Genomic DNA, 22,114 nt, shown 5'->3' with positions numbered 1-22,114 from the left:
CTACACTGGCTCTGCTTACAAGCTAGCCTGCACTCTCCACAGGGGAAGGTGGCATTGGATAGGTCTAGTTGCAGCCATAGTTAAGAGTACATTTATGCTGTTGCAAATAAGAGTTTCATTGTTCCGATGACAGTACATATGACAATTAAACACTCTTGACTCGATTATACTTCAACAGTTTGTCGGTAGACTCAAAATGCTGGAGTAATTCAGCGGGTCAGCCAGCATCTGTGGAGAAAAGAATAGGTGACGTTTCGGGTCGAGACCCTCCTTCAGTCTGAAGAACGGTCTGAACCCAAACATCACCTATTCCTTTGTATCTATCTTTAGATCAGCATCCAATTTAGAAGACTGAGGGGGGATCTTATAGAAACATATAAAATTATTAAGGGGTTGGAGAGGCTAGATGCGGGAAGATTGTTCCCGATGTTGGGGAAGTCCAGAACTAGGTCACAGCTTAAGGATAAGGGGGAAATCCTTTAGGACCGAGATGAGAAAACATTTCTTCACACAGAGAGTGGTGAGTCTGTGGAATTATTTGCCACAGAAGGTAGTTGAGGCCAGTTCATTGGCTATATTTAAGAGGGAGTTAGATGTGGCCCTTGTGGATAAAGGGATCAGGGGGTATGGAGAGAAGGCAGGTACAGGTTACTGAGCTGGATGATCAGCCATGATCATATTGAATGGCGGTGCAGGCTCGAAGGGCCGAATGGCCTACTCCTGCACCTATTTTCTATGTTTCTATCTACAGATCTTTGTTTCTCCATGTAATTTGGTGAAAGTAGGGTCGTAGATGTTGTCTATGTACACCTCATTAAGGCATTTGACAAGGCCTCCAAGGTAGCTGGTCCATAAGGTTTAAGGCACATGGGATTGAAGATGAGCTGACATTAATGACGGATATGACAATGTCTCCTCTCAGGCCAATTCAGTGCAATTCATGGCAGATGTTTGTGTGTGACAAAAGGTGCCATTTCAGCTCAAACAAAGGGTGCTGGCATCTCGAAATACAGATAACCTTTGTGATAATGGACCATGGGGCGGGGTAGTGGGGAATGGTGTCCATTATTGCCAGTAGTCCGCTCTAACCAGTGGCACAGCAGGAGAGTTCCTGCCTTACAGCGCCAGAGACCCAGAATTGATCCTGACCACGGGTGCTGTCTGTGCAGAGTTTGTATGTCCTCCCCATGATCGTGTGGGTTTTCTCCGGGTGCTCCGGTTTCCTCCCACATTCCAAAGACATATAGGTTTGTAGGTTAATTGGCTTTTGTAAAATTGTAAAATTGTCCCTTGTGTGTAGGATAGTGCTAGTGTACAGGGTGTTCGCTGGTCGGCGTGGGCTGAAGGACCTGTTTCTCTAAACTTAACCGAGTAAGGGATTCACTCCAAACACCTCTCGTTATTTCCGTGAAATAATGAGCTGCTTTCAAATATAAAGTCCTTTTAACAGCTAAAAATACTAAAGGCTGCCTGTTACATTATTTAATGGAGTAACATTGCACAAGTATCATTGAAGCAATTGCTTGTCATATGGTCATGATTGATAGGAGTAGAATTAGGCCATTCGGCCCATCAAGTCTACTCTGCCATTCAATCATGGCTGATCTATTTCTCCCTCCCAACCCCATTCTCCTGCCTTCTCCCCATAACCGCTGACATCTGTACTAATCAAGAATCTATCTATCTCTGCCTTAAAGATGGATCTTTTAGATAGATTACATCCCTCAGTGTAACTAGTAGCCTGTGTTCTACGAGACAGTGGTATCTGATTGGGGACACTCTAATCCGTTATACATAGGTCCCTAATAACGAGGTTGGACTGTACATATCGATTGTCTGGGTTGTGGTCACTCAGAAAGAGAATATACTTGTAGATTAACTCTGCAGTGAAGTGACAGATGATATACAGTTCTCAGAGTTTGATCAATGGGCAGCAGGGGAAAAATTACTATTTAAACATTCCCCTTTATTTCTGTGGATGTAAAGAGCTAATGTTTTTTTAAAGAATTCAATCTTTAAGTAACTTAGTTGCTGATGTTTAGCTTGCCGAGCCCAGCACTTATGACCTGACATCCCATGGTATATGCAGTTGGAGTATCCTGACTGAGGAAGGGAAGGCAGAAACTCCTGAACAGTGTCGAGTGCAAACGCATGAAAATTGGGAGACGATATTCTTAAATGTGACCTTTGTTCTGCCTCTCCCACTCTGAGTAACCTGCCTGTATTCATGAACTAGGCTACCATGTGAAATGTGACATTGCAGAGTACATCATTTGTGCATCAGCAGAGAGTGGATTAGTGGACGTAAAAATAAAATATTGAACGTAAAAAAATAACTTGTGTTGAATTGAGTTTGTGAATCCAATTTGATGCACTGTGAATCTGATGGAAGGTGCAAGGTAACAAAAAAAATCATTTAAGGACCCTATTTTTCTTCCATAGCTCTGGAGGAAGGATCTCATAGCACCAGGCAAGGCTGCTTTTCCACATTTTTGTGGAACACGGGAACCTCAAACACTGAGTTTTTTCCATCATTAATTTGGACCATGGTTTCCCTGCATGTTATTAATTCAGTTCATCTATCTTGGAGTTTCTTGGAGATTCTATTTGAAAGGATGGGTGCAGATTGTTTCTGGGCTCTCTTCGGCCTGAGAGAATAAAAGGAAGCAAAAATAGAAAATAATGAACATTAAAAACGAAATGAAAAATTGTCATTTATGAACCTTATGATAAGAGTTTGGAGGTGGTTGACACAAAGGTTGAAGGCTTCCTCTGTTACGATGGTATCATTTCAGATGTCAAGGCTCCAAATGATTCGATGTTTGTGTCTTTGTACCATTATTTGCATTGCTGAGCTGAGTATCAGGAATCAATGATTCCAACCATCGAAAGCATTGCAAAAAATTAGCATTGTAAAACAACCAAATACATTCAACCGAGCAGAGGGTGAATTAGTTTGCAGGTCTGTTGAGAAACAACTATAAGAATATCTTGCTTAAAGCAAATTGATCTTCCTAATGTTGTTTGCTTGTTAACTGGAGATGGAATTCTACAAGAACTGCTGTTAGGTCACCAAGCTTAACTGGTGCAGGGGACTGTGAGTACAATGGATTATTTGTTTGGTTTCTCTGCAGCTTTGTTTAAAATGCAGAGTCCTAGTGAATCCTGTTGAAACTGCTGTTCACTCTGGCCTTGATGATTTACTTATTCCACTACACGAAGAATCTAAGTTAACATTATCCACCGGCATCATTAACTCCAAGGTGCTGGAGTTCAGCTGCGTATCATATATTTCCTCCTTTTACACATTGTTTAATCCAAATAACCGTCTTCGTTATGATGTCATTTATACTTAATAATTAAAGAAAAATTGAATAAATGTATATAATTGTCAAATTTCCAACCAATTTGTTCCAATTATGTTGCAGGGTTTCCTTAATTACTGCTCTTTCCAGTAGAACAGCACTTACTCTAATTGAGATCACAAGGTGAGGCGTTGACCTCTTTAATGCAGAGCATCACTGAAACTGAGAAGAGAAAATTGAAACTATTTTGGAAGTTATAATTAGATGAGACAAAACCTGTGTTTTAAAATTCCTGAAAACAATTGGAAGGACCAGTGGCTGAGGATTCATATTTTGGATTTAAAGAGAGGGTGCACAGCGGCAGAGTTGCTGCCTTACAGCTCTTACCGTGCCAGAGACCTGGGTTCCATCCTGGTTATAGGTGATGTCTGTACGGAGTTTGTACGTTCTCCCCGTGACCTGTGTGGACTTTATATAACCATATAACAACTACAGCCCTACCAGTCCACGCCGACCACTCTCTCTGACCTAGTCTCATCTACCTGCTCTCAGACCATAACCCTCCAATCCCCTCTCATCCATATACCTATCCAATTTACTCTTAAATAATAAAATCGAGCCTGCCTCCACCACTTCCACCGGAAGCCCATTCCATACAGCCACAACCCTCTGAGTAAAGAAATTACCCCTCATGTTACCCCTAAACCTTTGTCCCTCAATTCTAAAGTTATGTCCCCTTGTATATGTCTCCTAGAACTTCGGTTTCCTCCCACACTCCAAAGACATAAAGGTTTGTAGGTTAATTGGCTTGGTATGAATATAAAAATTGTTCCTAGGATAGGATTGTGTTAATGTGCGGGGATCGCTGGTCGGTGTGGACTCGATGGGCCGAAGGGCCTGTTTCTGCACTGTATCTCTAAAACTAAAAAAACTAAAGATTGTTCAGTTTCTACTCTGATCCTGAAGACATCTGGCGGATTTCCAGATGTACTCTGATGATGACCAGCTCTCGGTCATCACCACCACAATTGACCTCCTCCTCTTGGTCTCCATTGAGTTGGACTGCTACTTTGTTCAGTGGTTAGAGATGTCCTCCTGCTAATTTGGGAAATTGAAAACCTCCATCATCTACACATGCTTTGATCCCAGTTACTGATTCCATTTCTCCATCTGACAATCAATTATTTGAACCAGACCATTGGGGCAGTTTTGTCACGGTGTTTGATTGCAAGTGAACGTCAGGTCACATATCCACAGCATCACCGAGATTGCCTGCCCCCACATTATGCAACACTGTCTGATCTCACCTTTGCCTCAGTTCATCTATTGAAAGATTCATCCTTTCCTGCATCTGGCCAATGATTCCAATATTCCAGTATATGTGGTGAGGAAGTAGAGATAGATCAGCCATGGTCGAATGATGGAGTAGACTTGATGGGCCGAATGGCCTAATTCTGCTCCTATCTCTTGTGATCTGATTCTCCTCCTTTCCATCAACCTCAATGAGCTTGAGCTCATCCTGCTTTCCTTATCTTCACCGTATTCATCGCCACAGTCTCTGATTGGAATTGCCAGTCTGATTGTGGCTCGGTTTTTAAGTTATCCCTCTTTTTTTACCACCGTGTTTCTTCATGCCTCACCCTTTCCTCTGTAACTCATTGCGGTCTTTTGAGATTCCGAGATTCTCCTTTATTTCTGTCCTCTTGCACAACACCATTTTCTAATTTGCTCCGACGCTTGCAAATGTGTCTTCTGTTGTCTAGCCGTGAGCTGGTTTGATTCCTGATGATTGAGGGATGGAGCAGCATGGTAGCCCAGCAGTTAGTGTTGCAGCCACACAACTCCACGATTTGGGTTCAATCCCGACCTCCACTGCATTCTGTGTGGACTTTGCACGTTCTCCCTATGATTGCCATAATTTCTTCTAGCTGTTCTGGCTTCATCCCAGGTTCCAAAAGCATACAGGTTGCTAGATTAACTGGCCACTGTGAATTGCCACTATATGTAAGTGAGTAGATTTTGGGGATGTTGATCGGGAATATGGAGAAAATTAAATGTGATTTAGTGCAAACGTGTGCTTGATGTTTGATGTGGACTCAGTTGGCCGAATTCGTAGGAAAAAAAAAACTGCAGATGCTCGTCTAAATCGAACGTAGACACAAAATGCTGGAGTAACTCAGCGGGTCACGCAGCATCTCGGGAGAGAAGGAATGAAGAAGGGTCTCGACCCAAAACGTCACCCATTCCTTCTCTCCTGCGATGCTGCTTGACCTGCTGAGTTATTCCACCATTTTGTGCCTACCTTCAGTTGGCCGAATGGCCTGGTTCTGTGTGCTGTATGGCTCTAACGCTCTAGTTTAGAGGGAACAGGTTGGAATATGGATTGAGGTTGCAACTGGATCAGCCTTGATCTTACTGAGCAGCAGAGAAGACTTGAGGGGCCAATTGTTCTACTCCTGCTCTAAGTTTATATTATTTCCCTCAAGCTCTGGAATTCTCTTCCTGACCAGTTCTCTCCTCCCCTCCTCCTGCAAGATGTTACTTATAACCTCTTTGGTCATTAAATGTAGGTTTTGGTAATTGTTGGTCATTAAATATAGATTTCCATGTCAAATCAAGCATGAAATGCTTTGCAGCAGTTGTTGATGTTTGGAAGAAATGTCGGACAGTATGTTGGCATTGTTGGGATATAATGTGGGATTGACAGGTCATATTGAAGATTCATAGAGAACAGCATGTTATATATTGTGGTTCTAGTATTAGCAAACTGTCAAATGATAAAATCGTCTAATCTGAGGTGATAAGGCCTTTTTATGCAGTCCTGGACTTTCTCTAAAGAGTTACCTTTTCATACATTGGCCTATTTTAATGGCAGATTGCAGATCCAATTTGGTTGAATTCTCGTTGAGTTGGTTGGTTTTGAATTCTCGTTGACTTGGTTGGTTTTGAATTCTCGTTGAGTTGGTTGGTTTTAAATTCTCGTTGACTTGGTTGGTTTTGAATTCTCGTTGAGTTGGTTGGTTTTGAATTCTCGTTGAGTTGGTTGGTTGTAGAGTCAAATTCCACTCAAAGACTTGATAAAGACAAAGACTATTCCTGACTGATTGAGTGAAGAGATTCTCCCTGTTTTTAAGCTTGACCATTAAAGTGAGTGCCTATCGTCTCATTTTGATGAATTGTAAATATTCTATAGAATGGAAGAGCAAGGGATAAAGTTATCTCTTGACTCTTACAACTGAAAGAAAAGATAAACTATTTTTGCATATTGTTGCTTTTGGACTTCATTGCGACTTCGCTTGCTGCTATATCTGTTCACACTGTGACAGTGATTACACTTTAAAGTGTTATGAACTGTTTCTGGACATTCTGAATGCATGGAAGGAGTAAAGTAAAAACAAGTTGATCCATCTTTTGGAAAAATGAATAAGTTCATATTCATAAGTGATAGGAGCAGAATTTGGCTATTCGTCCCATCAAGTCCACTCCGCCATTTCGATCATGGCTGATCTATCTTTCCCTCTCAACCCCATTTTCTGCCTTCTCCCCATAATTCCTGAGCTTTGAACTTTGAATCTGTACTAATCAAAAATCTGTCTATCTCTGCCTTAAAAATGTCCATTGACTTAGCCTCCACAGCTTTCTGTGGCAATAAATTCCACAGATTCACCTCCCTCTGACTAAAGAAATTTCTCCTTATCTCTTTCCTAAAGGAACATCCTTTTATTCTGAGGCTATGACCTCTAGTCCTAGACTCTCCCACTAGTGGAAACATCCTTTCCACATCCAAATGAATAGATGAAGAACCATGTTTTGAGACAACGATGCATTGTCTTCTAAATGGCTGCTCTTGCCGGGTAGAAAGGTTGCTCAGATTATGTTCAGGTTTAATGTATTGGCATAAAATTGGCGCAAGCATTTTAAACAGGAGGTCGCTTCTATCTTCCAAGAAAACCCTTTAAAGCCAGTGCACTTTTGTCAGCAAATTAACTGGTGGTGCATAATGGAGTGAGTTAATCATATCTTGCATTATCTGTTCACCTGAAATTAAATGGGTTTGTTCTTAGAATAATGTGAATAGCATGTTTGGCAAATTTGTCACACAATTCCTGGATGTCAACCAACAACACCATATTTTGTTAACCAATCTCAGAATGATATTGAAATCATTGAAAAGTTTACAATCCGTTTTATGTTTTCTGAAATTCCCTTCAAATTCCCTTGTGACTTTCGCCTGGAAATATTTTTTTGCTCATAGACTGTCCTCACCTGCATCTGTCCAAATATCCTGAATGCTACAAGCTCCCTGAAGCTAGTCAGATTCTGACAAAAAGTCTTTGACCGAAAACATCAACTGTATTTCTTTTCAAAGATACCTCCTCACCAACTAAGTGTTTCCAACATTTTTAATGTTTATTTCAGACTTCCAGCACCTGTAGTTTTTTTTCCATTTGTTAGCCACCTGAAGTTGTCTGTCTACTGAAGCTTTTAACCTTAAATGTGAAACTTTAAAATTGAAGGTACCCGCTTATCATCTAACTTGCCTGTATTTCTGAACTGTACAGAATTTAGTGTCCCAAAATAAACAAAAAGGCAGCAAGGCATGATTTGACTTGTGCAAATTAATAATGCATGAGTTGTGGTTTGCGATTTCGTGTGATTTGTTACAGGAAATCAAGATCCCACTCAAAGCAAGGTTTCCAATAAGTGCCACAGTTTTATGGACTGCTCTTGCTAAATAGAAAAGAAAATGCCTTGAGTTACCCAGGCAACTTGTGCCAATTACTCAGTCACTCTGTGACTGTGTAGAGGACAAGACCTCAGGAGTCAAAATCTTGGTGAACAGGAGCATAACGCACAAGATCACAGCCTCATCTCCCACATTTGTGAAGAGGACACGATGCAAGGGGGTCTGAGATGCAGTGTAAACATATCCAGATTGGAGAGATATCTGACTATGGTAGCTATAGAGGCTTGTCTCTGCTATCTGCCACAGTGAACGGACTTGGAGGATTACTAAGTCCTCCGTAATTATCTCATGTGGGTGACCAAAGAGCTGCTGCTCCAAATGCAGTGTGAATTCCATCCATTTAGAGACACGTTGATTGTGATCACGACATGATAGCTCCATGGGATAGGCAGGAACCAGGCATGGATTGTTGTTAGCTTGCACCAATCTTCCACCAGTAATCAAGCTCTTGACATTGCCCAACTCGTCCAAACTCCATCTTGGTTGGAAATGGAAAGGAGGTCAGAGAATGTGAAAAGAGGATATTTTCTGGGTCACCTTCCAAAAAGACCAGACACCCCAGCATCGACTCCATCTACACTAAACACAAAGAAGCTAACATAATCAAGGACCTCCGGTCATCCCTTTCTTCCCCCTCTTCTCCCGTCAGGCAGATACAAAAAGTTGAAAGCACATACCACCAGAATCAGGAGCTGCTTCTACCCCTCTGTTATTGGACTAGTCATCTGCCCTCCCATAGGTTAGGGGGTAGTTCCGATCTTCCAACCTACCTTCATTGTGGACATTGGACTTTTTCTCTGCAACTCGAACGCTACAATGCTGTAAAAGTATATTCTGCATTTTTTTTCTCTTTGCATTACTTGTCTTTCTGGCTTGCTTGTGCCATATGTACAGTGTGATCAGATTTAATTGGCTATCACACAAACAAAAGCTTTTGCTCGTACCTGACAGCACAAAACCAATAGCAAAATGGAATATTCTCTCTGGCTAACTGGCATCCCTCGCTGGTGACGGCTCTAAATGGAGGCGGAGATCTGGGATGGGACTGAGAGCTTGAGTCTCTTCATCAAGCACACCGAAACTCAGCAAAAACAGAAGATGGGGTGCACCATCGCACGCTACGATTAGCCCAACCAGCCCATCAGGTTCCTCCTTCTCCGCCTGTGGCAGTGTCTGCAGATGTCATGTCAGCCTCATGAGCCACTTGAAGACTCATGAAACTGGAGTGAAGTATGTCCCCCTGACAACCCTGGGGACAGGCGAGAAAAGTTGTGTCACACAGATGAGCGACATTGACAGAAAGCCTGTCTATAGATCTGCTACATCAATGAGGCAGCTTTACTGTACCATTGCACTGTCTGTAATTGTAACTTGCATGAAGACCATTCTTAGTTATAAAATTAATCAATCTTGTTTTATTTCCTGTGAAGAAATGTCATCTTCCTACCACATTTCACATCATTGGCTCTCGAACTGCTCCATTTTATATCAGTAGTGTACTTAATAAAGTGATATCCACTGGAGACAGTTCATCCATAAAAATTGGAGTTGAACTGCCTTTTATTAATTGAGGTGCAATTTCGATTGAGTTTCTCTGCACTGAGAGGAGAAAATTAAATGTGGTGCTGACAGACTTGTGTTAATAATTGGCTGTTATTTCTGAAGGTTTGATGTTGATACCACTGAGCTGCATAGCTGGATGACACGATCAGAAGTTATCCTTCAAAGCCCAGAGTTTTCAATTTATCGGAAAGAAGGAAGTATCTCCGATCTTCAAGAAAAAGTTAACGTAAGTCAAGTATTTACTGGGTATTTACTGCCTGGCACTTCAGTTCATATGGTTGCAGTGAATTCCTTGCCTTGTTTCAGAAGTGTTTTGATTCTAAAATACACGCAATTGCAGTCAAAAGAATGGATTTATGAGGCAGAGTACAATATTCTTGCAGACATGTAGCTGGCCAGCGATGAACTACTGGAGAGGTTGAAATAGCCTTTTGTCACTGATGCTGATGGAGTGATGCATTTGCCATTTTTTTTCGTGTTACTCACTCACCTTGACAAAACCTCGAGGAAATTCTTATTAAAAAGAGATCGGCTTAGCCTTCTGTGTACATGTTTTGTGAACATTTTGGAACCAAATATAGAAATTCAAATGCCAGGTTTGGATTTGTCTTCTTAGCTCAAATTAAACTTTGCTCAGGCACTGATGACGATAACCTCCAATTGGTTAGACTAAGAGTAAAATATTAATTGAACCATCTTTATATTGAGGAGGACTGAAACACTGAACATAATAGTTCACTTGAATGCTGATATACTTTTTTGACCTCTTTATTCAGACTGGAGTATTAGGCTCCTGAGATTTCCCAAAACATGGTTCTCTCCCAATTATTAACAGCATTTAATAGTTGCTGCGCACTGTTTCAACATCTCTGATACACTGATATTTGTCAGCAAGTGTCAGCAGTTGTTAGAGATATTTGCAATAAATGAATCAAACACATGAACATCATGTTGGGGAAATTCATCTTATTTACTCAAAAATTGCTTGAAGCGCTTTAAAGAATGTGTCGACTGCTTATATTCGCTGGAATTTAGAAGGTTAAGAAGGGATCATTATAGAAACATATAAAATCTGAAGGGATTGGGCAGGCTAAATGTTCCCGATGTTGGGGAGTCTAGAAACAGGGGTCACAGTTTAAAAATAAAGGGTAGGCCACTAGTTTTGAGATGAGGAAAAAAAAAATCACCCAGAGAGCTGTGAACCTGTGGAATTCCCTGCCACAGAAGGCAATGGAGGCCAATTCACTGGATGTTTTCAAGAAAGGGTTAGATATGGCTCTTAGGACTTATGGAATCAAGGGATACGGGGAGAAAGCAGGAACGGGGCACTGATTTTGGATGATCAGCCATGATCATATTGAATGGCGGTGCTGGCTCGAATGGCCTACACCTGCACATATTTTTTCTGTTTCTCTGCTTGTTCAATACATGGTTAAAGTTACTGTCTTGATATTACAAATTAACTTGGCCAAAAGATCACCGACTGTATTTTTCGTAGCAGAATACTGATTTTCTTTGAACCTCCCTCAAGACATGATGCAAGGAAACCAGCTCATTGTGTTGTTATGTTGTAGGCTATTGAAAAAGAGAAAGCTGAAAAATTCAGAAAATTGCAAGATGCCGGCAGATCAGCTGAGGCCCTGGTGGAACAGATGGTGAATGGTAATTACATGCAAGTTGATTCAGATAATCTTCTTGGGGATTTGTGCAACACATAAATTCACATTTATCACACAAGTGATATTAGCAAACAGCATCCTAAAAGCAAACACCAACTTTGTAGCATACATTTAATGTGTTCATCAACTGAGATTCATGCATTCAGTAACCGAATTGAAAGGGTACTGACACATATAAACATTTATTTACTCGATAAATTGTAATACAAAAAAAACAGATTGTTTTAAAGTCATGTCCTACTTGCAGTGATTCTGTTCTAAATTAACTCATTGCTTGTGGTGAACATATTATCAGATGAGAGTAGCATTTCCAAAGAAACGTCTACGCATGATGGTGCAGCGGTAGAGTTGCTGCGTTATGGCGTTTGAAGCGCCGGAGTCCCTAGTTTGATCCCCACTGGGGGCGCTGCCTGTACGGAGTTTATCCGTTCTCCCCATGACCTGTGTGGGGTTTTCTCCGAGATCTTCGGTTTCCTCCCACACTCCAAAGACGTACAGGTTTGTATGTTAATTGGCTTGATATAAGTGTAAATTGTCCCTAGTGTATAGGATGTCATTAGTGTGCGGGGATCACTAGTCGGTGCGGACTTAGTCGGTTGAAGGGTCTGTTTCCACACTGTATCTCTAAAGTAAATGTCTCTTTTTATTTTGGTGGGAGATACCGAGGCACCCTGGTATTTTATTTTTATTTTTTACTATAAAACATTAAATCAGTAACATTCTTTTGTAAAGTGAAATGTTTTAAAAACATTTGGGCAAGGTACATGGATAGGATAGGTTTAGAGTGCCATGGGCCAAGAGCAGGCAGGTGGGACTAATGTAGATGGGGCATGTTGGTTGGTGTGAGCAAGTTGGGCTGAAGGGCCTGTTTCCACACTGCGTGACTCTATGAAACGAATCCTGGCAGCACATCTGTCCACATATTGGAGCCAGTCCCAGCACAGCACACACCCACTACTGTGTGGTGGGAGCATCAAGCACAAGTTCTGTGCTTGGATCTTTACACTGCGATGTGAACCACTGGAAAAGGGAATAGTGTTGTCACTCAACCACATTAGACTCCACAATCAATTTTATACCAGTCGAAAGAAAAATAACTTTGAACCAAGCTGGCCTCCGATCTGTCAATGTCTTTTGGTACAATTTAACTTCTGACTCCAACACACTTGAATGAACCGTTCAACAATTCTGGCCCACATCTCTTATTTCTGTTGCCTTTTCTCATAAGTGGTCATCACATGCTCTTAAAACTGCTTCAGCCATCCAGAGCTAAAATCCAGAGGCTTTTACAGCCATTGGGGAAGAAAAATCAAAGTTTAAAATAAAACCAGGGAAGAGCAGCCGAGAAAGAAGTGGTGTTGCTGGTCTCAAAGCAATTGGGAGACTTACGAAGGGAAGTAATAGAGAAGGACTGCCACTGATTTATTGGCTTTGAGCGTGGGCTGCTGTGATAGGAAGAGGAAAGAATCATTCTTCAAGGCGGGCAGAGAGATGGTGGAGGAATGTCACATCAGGCTCACATGGGTGGATAATGGAGCATTTTGGAGGGACTGTGGATTATCACACTACCCAATGTTCCTTTCAGGAGCAGACTTGGGGAGGGAAAATAAACCTAACCTTTGGATGAAAGTGTTCTTGGAGAAAATAATAAATCACACAACTATGGCACAAGGAGCTCTGCCAATTTAATTTTACTTGTGCAGTTCAAGTGGCCAGAGGGAGATGGTATTAGGTGGGGAGTATGATGTGAGCGTACATCATTCCATGACTAAATCCTCTCTTTCAATACCCGCAAGCTTTTGTATTTCACTGAGTGTGACCTGCGGCAGTGGAAGGAGCTATATAAATTCAAGTCTTGATCGTGCCTTTTTTTAAAATAATAGACCTGCTTTTTTTGTTGCCATCCACAATCATTTATCGGTTGCCCAAGTGAAAACTTTTGCAAACTATAAGAGATTTAAAAACAAAACATTTGGAGAAACACATACTTCAAAATTCAAATCTATTGAATCATTTTAAGTTTACTCTCATCAAAACTCAAGTCAATGTGGAAATATGACCGAGCAGTTTCAGTGGCAAATTGTCCTTATGGATGTTGCAGAATCCTCATCCGAGAGGCAACAGATGACATTGTTTCATTGCTTCCTGCATCACTGCGGGCACGTGAGCCACGTTGTGCTCAAGAGTGCCCATCATTGAATTAAACGTGTAGGAAGGAAATGCAGATGATGCTTTACACCAAAGATAGACACAAAATGCTGGAGTAACTCAGCGGGACAGGCAACATCTCTGGAGAGAGAGAAGGAATGGGTGACGTTTCAAGCCGAGATCCTTCTTCAGGCTGAGAGTCAGGGTAGAGGAAAACTAGAGATATGGAAGGGTGCAAAGAGAATGAAAGGTGTGAAAAGACAGATCATAGCAGATGCTAATCAAGGAAATGTACACTGGTTCATTGATGGCTGAGCGGAAGGTGACAATAAGGCCAAATTATTCAGGAGGACAGTGAAACTAGTCGGAGAACTAGGATGGGGGAGGGACGGAGAGAGAGAGGAAATACACGTGTTACTTGAAGTTAGAAAAATCATTCCGATTCATTCATTCCGTGGGGTGCAAGCTGCCCAAGCGAAATATGAGGTGCTGTTCCTCCAATTTGCATTTGGCCTCCCTCTAACAGTGGAGGAGGCCCAGAACAGAATGGTCAGTGTGGGAATGGGAGGGGGAGTTTAAGTGGTTCCGCTACTGGGAGATCGTGTAGGCCCAGGCGATCTGAACAAGTTAAATCCTACAATTTAACTCCAGACCTTCCCCATCCATTGATTGTAATCACTTTTCCCCAGATGGTCCATGCATTTAATGCTTCTCTAGTGAGGATCAATTGTCAGAGGGAATATAAAATAAGTAGAACTGTTTTTAGCTTGTAAAATTTGTGTCCATGGCCTTAGTTTGGGGTGTATCATGGTTGTGCCACCATGTTGTGGCACTAGGACAGTCTTCTCCTGTCATGCCTGGGGCAACTGGTCTTTTCAAGCCCATCAGTTCTGTTGGAGTGTGAATTGTTCATTCTGTATCCCAAATTTATAATTATCAGAAAAATTCTTAACTCTACAGTTAGCAGAATAATGTTTCCTGTTCTATCAGCTGCACCCAGTATTTGAACATTTATTTGCATAAATAATGCAATTTTTCCCTTGATGAGACATTGACATGGTGATTTTATCAAATTGTTTTAAGTTCATAAGGTCATAAGTGATAGGAGTAGAATTAGGCCATTCGGCCCATCAAGTCTACTCCGCCATTCAATCATGGCTGATCTATCTTTCCCTCCTAACGCTTAACTCCTAAGTTAATATAAACATGCTGTTTGCTGTTTTCCCCTATACATCGTCATGGAAACAATATTAAATATAATTCCAACATCAAATGACAAAATCATAGTGTCTCACCTCCTATGCAAATCTCTCCTACCAATTCCGCACTTTATGCACACAATAGAATATGTTTGAATCAGGCAGCAGTAGCGTTCGCCAGCTGTCATTGATTACACACGTGGACTTATTTATTTAATCTAGCAGACCATAAATTCTGCGTTACTCGATTACCTCTTCACTCAATACCCTGTTCACCAATATTAATATCTTCACATCTGGAGCTTTAATAGAAATAATGAGCTTGCATTCTTACTTTTGGAATCATTTTATGTATGTTTGCAATCTATTACATGCTACTGGCTAAAAGGTCATCTCACTTATGTGTGTTTAAATTACAGAGGGGATTTCATCTGCTGATGATATTAAGCAGGCTTCGGAACAGCTGCAAAAGCGCTGGGATGAATTCTGCCAACTGCTGCTAGAGCGGATGGACTGGCTCCAGTATCAGGATAAGATCATCAACGTATCTTCACAGCTTCAGCAGCTCAAGCAGGCCATGACCGCTTCAGAGAACTGGCTCAAAGCACAGCATTCACCAGCCAGCGAGTCCGACACAGCAAAAATACAGCTGGAGAAATGCAAGGTACACCCCTGAAAAGATGTGTGTAGGAAGGAACTGCAGATGCTGGTTTACACCAAAGACAGACACAAAATGCTGGAGTGACCCAGCGGGGCAGGTAGCACCTCTGGATAGAAGGAATGAGTGACGTTTCGAGTCTTGACCCAAAACGTCACCCATTCCTTCTATCCAGAGATGCTGCCTATTCCGCTGAGTTACCCAACAGTTTCTGTCTATCAACCCTGAGAGGATCTTGGGTTTGTTTGTATAGCACCAAAAGAAAAACATACTTGGCCATCCAACAACATCTGTCGAAAGAAATATCTGACATTTTGAGTCGTTGACCTTCCATTAGGACCGGAAGTGTCCAACGTCCTTTGCACTGGGTGCCTGATCTCACTTGTGATGATTGTTGAATCAGAGCCATTTGCTGACAGAGGTTATTCAGTCCATTGTGTCCATGCTAGCAAAACAAGATTTTCTTTGGGTTAATCTGATTTCCAAGGTCTAAAGCCTTGTAGGTTTTGGGTTTTCCAGTGTTTTCTACATATTTAGTAAACATGATGAAGATTTCTCCTTCCACTTCCCTCTCAGGCAGTGAAGTCTAGAACTTCATTTGGTTCAACAAGCCTTCTATCCACTCCTTTCCAGTCCTATCAATTAATTTAAATCTCCTTTCCCTTATTACTAATCCCTTGCAGAGGGAAAGAAGTCCTTCACATTCGCCCTGTTTGGGTTTTTCGTAATTTGAAGCACATTAATCAAATCACCCTTGTTTCAAAGTGAGTGTGTTCACCCCATGCAATCACTCCAATTATTGGGATTCTCCACCAGGAAGTTGCTAAAGTTGGAGCAAATCTAAATTATACTATTGGAATAATTTTTGTTGTATCTTTCATCCATTACTGTGATGCGATATCCCATATCCTGGAGAGGCAGGGCATCACCCAGCATCACTGGGCCTGTACTCGCTGGTGTTTAGAAGATTGAGGGCGGACCTCATTGAAACGTACAGAATAGTGAAAGTCTCGGATAGAGTGGATGTGGAGAGGATGTTTCCACTAGTAGGAGAGTCTGGGACTAGAGGTCATAGCCTCAGAATTAAAGGATGAACTTTTGGGAAGGAGATGAGGAGAAATTGCTTGAGTCAGAGGGTGGTGAATTTGTGTGGAATTCTTTGCCACAGAAGACTGTGGAGGCCAAGTCAGCAGATATTTTTAAGGCAGAGATGAATAGATTCTTGATTAGTACGGGTATCAGAGGTTATGGGGAGAAGGCAGGAGAATGGGGTTAGGAGGGAGAGATAGATCAGCCATGATTGAATGGTGGAGTAGACTTGATGGGCCAAATGGCCTAATTCGGTTCCTATCACATGACCTTATGAAGTAGAAAGTAAATATGAGTGCTTCTGAGTTATGGCATGCAAATCACTTGGTCTAAATATTTGGAAAAAAATATGATGACGTTTCTCGAATTATTATTAAAGTCAGTTGTATGCTCACAGTGTCGGAAAATGACATGGTGCGTCATAACATTAACACAGCTGAAGAAATAGTTGATTCATTGTTGTTGGTGACAGAGCTGGCACATTTATAAGGGGAAATTATTGAACGAGTCTGTTGTAAAAATCCTTTCAAACACTCTCACTCCGAACTTGGCCAGGCTTCCCACTGTGGCAAATAGGGCATCTGTGTCGTACATCTGATTTATCTTTATTCATCAAATGACTCAGTATTATTGCGAACTTAACAGGGATATATCAAATTTTACACAGCTTCCAATTTTCAGACACAATAGTTGAATCAATTCCAACCTCCATGTTGCATCCATTGCTTCCTGGTGTATTTATTTGTTAGGAAAGCAAGATGATGACATGTAAAATAATTATAAAATATTTTGATGCAGTTTTGCTTTTGTTTATATTCAACAATTCAGTGTGTTAAGTGCAAGGATGATCTGTTGTGCCCTTCCATGGAAGCTCAGTGTTTCTCTGACCCACTCTGCTCTTGTCCTCCAAGGATGATCTGTTGTGCCCTTCCATGGAAGCTCAGTGTTTCTCTGACCCACTCTGCTCTCGTCCTCCAAGGATGGTCTGTTGTGCCCTTCCATGGAAGCTCAGTGTTTCTCTGACCCACTCTGCTCTTGTCCTCCAAGGATGATCTGTTGTGCCCTTCCATGGAAGCTCAGTGTTTCTCTGACCCACTCTGCTCTCGGCCTCCAAGGATGGTCTGTTGTGCCCTTCCATGGAAGCTCAGTGTTTCTCTGACCCACTCTGCTCTTGTCCTCCAAGGATGATCTGTTGTGCCCTTCCATGGAAGCTCAGTGTTTCTCTGACCCACTCTGCTCTCGTCCTCCAAGGATGGTCTGTTGTGCCCTTCTATGGAAGCTCAGTGTTTCTCTGACCCACTCTGCTCTCGTCCTCCAAGGATGGTCTGTTGTGCCCTTCCATGGAAGCTCAGTGTTTCTCTGACCCATTCTGCTCTCGTCCTCCAAATTCACCCAACCATTTTCTGATGCGAGCAATTATGAGTTTATCAAACAACTTTGCATTGAAATTTTAAACGACTGATTAGCCAGGTTTAAATCTTGTGGAACCAGGTGTTCGAAGCTCAAAATGGTTGTTTTTAAATTCTCCTAATAAACTAATAGTTGTGTATGTGTTTAAAATTAAACTTGGTGTTTTACAGAATTATTCAGGACCTAAAACTAAATGTTCCGATTCTCTTTTGTGTAAATCTTTCAGGGGGAAATCTCACGCCTCACAGCGCTGCAGCCGTTGGTTCAGAAGCTGAGCGAACGAGGGGCAGAGTTAAATCAGAAGGACGAGGTGCCCAAGTCAATGGGGGCTGATATTGCTGCCTCAACCAGTTGCTATGCTCAGGTGCTTGCAGCACTCCAGAAACAAGAAAAGTTACTGCAATCTCGTAAGTGGTTCCAACAGCTGGTGCTAGTTTAGCTTAGTTCAGAGATACAGCGCGGAAACAGGCCCTTCGGCCCACTGAGTCCGCGCCGACCAGCGATCCCCGCACATTAACACTATCCTACACACACTATGGACAATTTACATTTATAGCAAGCCAATTAGCTGAGAAACCTGTACGTCTTTGGACCGTGGGAGGAAACTGAAGATCGTGGGGAAAACCCACGCGGTTACGGGGAGAACGTACAAACTCCGTACAGACGGAGCCCGGAGTCGCGATCAAACCTGGGTCTCTGGAGCAGTAAGCACCGTAAGGCAGCAACTCTACCGCTGTGCCACCGTGCCGCCCTCAATAGTTATCCTCCATGACACCAACATCCAGTCGTTCAGTCAGTTTCATCGCACTGAAACTTTATTGCCTTTCTCTAACCAAAATGTTATAAAACCATTGAGGCAATTTATCTTTTTCAGAGCTGCAGTTGCCTGTTTTTCACAATAAATAAGTATCATTGCAGGCTTCTCCAGGGAAGGAAATAGAAATGGTTCCCTCCAGTATCTCATCCACTGATCTGTTATGGACGCATGCGTTTCCAAAATGGAACACGTTCCAACAAAGGAGCAGAAGCCTGTGTCACAGTCACTGGATATCATTTTGTATAAATCAAAGTAATTGGAGAAAAAATTCAGGCCACAGTACTTTGAATCACTACTTAATAAACAAACAACACAAATGCAACAATATCAGTTTAAAAACATCAGAAAGCTTATTTTGCCTCATTGCATTTTTATGCTTAGTGGAGTTTATTTCAATCACATTGATTTTCCAAGCTAGAGAATTAAAACTCCAATTAAAGTCAGCTGTCCATGTCCCTCGTTCCCGCATTCACCATTCTTGTAGATATAACCTTGGTGAACTGGTGCAATGTTAATTCATTATTTTCTATGCAGAGCCACTTCTTCTCTGCTGACCAAAACCTTGTGTTTCCTTTCGTCTCCCTTTCATTTTTTATTATGGGCATTGATTTCATTTCTTCTGCTTTATTTATGCTTTGGTTTTTGCTGTTTTGTTGTCTTCCCAATGCTTCATTGTTTCACGCTGCGCTCGTGGTTTTCTCCCTCCCTTTAGTCTCCAGCCTCTTTTATACTTTGCTTTTGCTTTGGATAGGGGAAGTATTTCAACTGGTTTTGGGATCAAAACGAGAGGCCTGTGAGGACAATAAACAACGGTAGTAAGACACCAATCCACAGTGTATTCTCAAACGCTGGCACTTTGTTTTGAGGATGGAGAATACTTGCGAAAATTGCTGTTTGGATGCCAAAATAAGATGAATTAGTCAGCAGGGCAGCAGATTGCTTAATTGAATCTCTGTCTTCAACTCTGAAACATAAAGTACAGGCAAAGCAGCTTTGGATTTTGGAGGCACTTTACTAGTGTTAAAATAATATTTGGCGCGTACACATGTGAGGCATACTTTCTCTGGTGGAAAATGGCAACAACATTACTGTCAATGATATTGACAGAACATTTACTAACATTGAACGTGGTCTTTTCACTTGCCTGTTGACTGCCAGGAAACCTTGTCGGCTGTTATGTTTGCTGGCAGATAACACCTGAGCTTATTGGTCTCATTGCTTAGCATAACTGAAGCCTGTTTTGGCATCTCACACCGTTACATTTGAGAAGGAATAAGGAATTGGAATTTTAACTGTTGGCATGGCCAAGGTTAGAGGAGAGGAACAAATCATGGAATCTAGCAATAACCCTCTCTTTCCCACGTGCAAGAGGAAAGCTCTCTCTTGATGGTGCAGGAAGGAACTGCAGATGCTGGTTTAAACCAAAGATAGACAAAATGCTGGAGTAGCTCAGCGGGACAGGCAGCATCTCTGGAGAGACGTTTTGGGTCGAGACCCATCTTCAGACTCTCCCGCTGAGTTACTCCAGAAATTTGTGTCTGTGTTTCTTGATGGTGTTGTTTTGCCTGATTTTATCCTCAGAGATATTTAACCACCTCAGATGTGATGCCTGTCGGGAGTGTTGTTGTAATTATTTCTTTATGGGTCGGGTGTTCCTGGTGGTACCAGGATTTGTCTTCCACCCTGGAGCAGGTGATGAGTTGTGGCCTTGAACCGTTATGGTGGGGAATCTGTGGAATTCTTTGCCACTGAAGGCACTGGAGGCAGTCAGTGGATAAGGCAGAGATAGATAGATTTTTGATTAGTACGGGTGTCAGAGGTTATGGGGAGAAGGCAGGAGAATGGAATGAGGAGGGAGAGATAGATCAGCCATGATTGAATGGCGGAGTAGACTCGATGGGCTGAATGGTCTAATTCTACTGCTATCACTTATGACTTTTTGACCTTCACTGCAGTTGTGTGCATGCGTCATGAATGTGTGTGCATGTGTTCACAACACAACACAATACAGCCAGCAGCATAGTCAAGGATGAATCACACCCTGGCCACTCTGGCCTCCCTTCGGGCAAAGGGTAGAGAAGTGTGAAAACGCACACCTCCAGATTCAGGGACAATTTCTTCTCAGCTGTTATCTGGCAACTAAACCATCCCATCGCAACCAGAGAGTAGTCCTGAACTACTATTGAACTATCCTTGATCGGACTTTACTGACTTCTCTTTGCACTAAACATTATTCCCTTATCATGTATCTGTACACTGTGAATGGCACGATTATAATCATGTATTGCATTTTCGCTGGCTGGTTAGCACACAATAAAAGCTTTTCGCTGTACCTCGGTACACGTGACAATAAACTAAACTGAAATAGACTGAAACTGAACTGAAATAGTACCTTGCCAAAAATGCTGTTGGGACAGGTTTGTGTTTGTGATCATTGCTCAGTCAGCTGTCCACTTCAGCCCTTCCATTGGAAAGAGATTATGAGCAGAAGCCTTCAAATTAGGTAGTTAATTTGAGACATGCATCTTTTCCTAAATGGGTTCTGGATACATTGTAAAGCAATCGGAAACAAGTTGCTGAAACATGGAAAATTATGGTGGTCCCACTATTAGAATTATGAAGTCATACGGCACAGAAACAAGAACATCTATTCTCATTGACCATCAAACACATATTGACAGTGACAGCATTTTTCTTCATTGTGCATCAGTCATTGTGTATCAATTCCCCACCCCCCACCCTTAGTTTCCCTCCTGATTCTCCATCCATCCATCCATCCATCCATCCATCCATCCATCCATCCATCCATCCATCCATCCATCCATCCTTATCCAATTGGGAAATTTACAGAAGCCAATCACCCTCCTGGCCAGCAAATCTTTCAGATGTGGGAGAAAACAGGTGTGCCTGGGGGAACGCTGTATTGTCACAGGGAGAATATGTAAGTTGTACACATTTGTGACCAAACCAGAGCCTCTGGACCCGTGATGTGAGCGCTAGGCACTGATGTGTGCGTGGTGCTATGCCACTCTGCACTGCCAGGTTTGATCATGATTGCAAGGATTATTTGCCTGTCGGTCATGAATATTGAAAGGATTTGTCAAGCTGTTTCCGTCCAGTCACCATGGCAGGCAGCCCACTTCACTTGCACAGACCCCAGGACCCGCACTTGTCATCTTGCACTTCTCTCTCTCTCACCCAGTGCAACCTGCATGAGGTAGCTGAGAGTTTTCTGGGAACCCTTCAGAAATGTAATAATCAGACTCCAAAGATTTGCCATGGACATTAGCAAGAAAGGTGTGAGACTGCAAAGAGAATTTTTTGCTTTTAGCCACTGTTATGAATTTCATCTGATGCTCTGCCTTGCACAGTGGTGTATCACAGGTGCATGACAAACTAAAAAGACCAGAGCTTTATTTAGGTAGACACAGAGTGCTGGAGTAACTCAGCGGGTCAGGCAGCATCTCGGGAGAGAAGGAATGGGTGATGTTTCAGGTCG

General features: G+C 42.1%; 1 protein-coding gene across 9 annotated transcripts in view; it reads left to right on the top strand.

Annotated features, from left to right (window-relative positions):
• The window catches only part of dmd (dystrophin), a 1,595,363-nt gene that overhangs the window by 503,702 nt on the left and 1,069,547 nt on the right, over positions 1-22,114 (top strand). For all 9 annotated transcript variants that reach the window (XM_078408877.1, XM_078408870.1, XM_078408878.1 and 6 more), the window contains exons 17-20: positions 9,718-9,841; positions 11,190-11,277; positions 15,061-15,305; positions 18,025-18,205. In XM_078408877.1, coding sequence (XP_078265003.1) covers positions 9,718-9,841; positions 11,190-11,277; positions 15,061-15,305; positions 18,025-18,205 — 638 coding nt within the window. The remainder of the gene's footprint in view (positions 1-9,717; positions 9,842-11,189; positions 11,278-15,060; positions 15,306-18,024; positions 18,206-22,114) is intronic.

The sequence above is a fragment of the Rhinoraja longicauda genome, chromosome 12 (genome assembly GCF_053455715.1).
Source record: "Rhinoraja longicauda isolate Sanriku21f chromosome 12, sRhiLon1.1, whole genome shotgun sequence".
Taxonomy (NCBI): Eukaryota; Metazoa; Chordata; class Chondrichthyes; order Rajiformes; family Arhynchobatidae; genus Rhinoraja; species Rhinoraja longicauda.
Note: the sequence above shows the minus strand (reverse complement) of the source record. Positions and strands in the feature narration are given on the sequence as shown.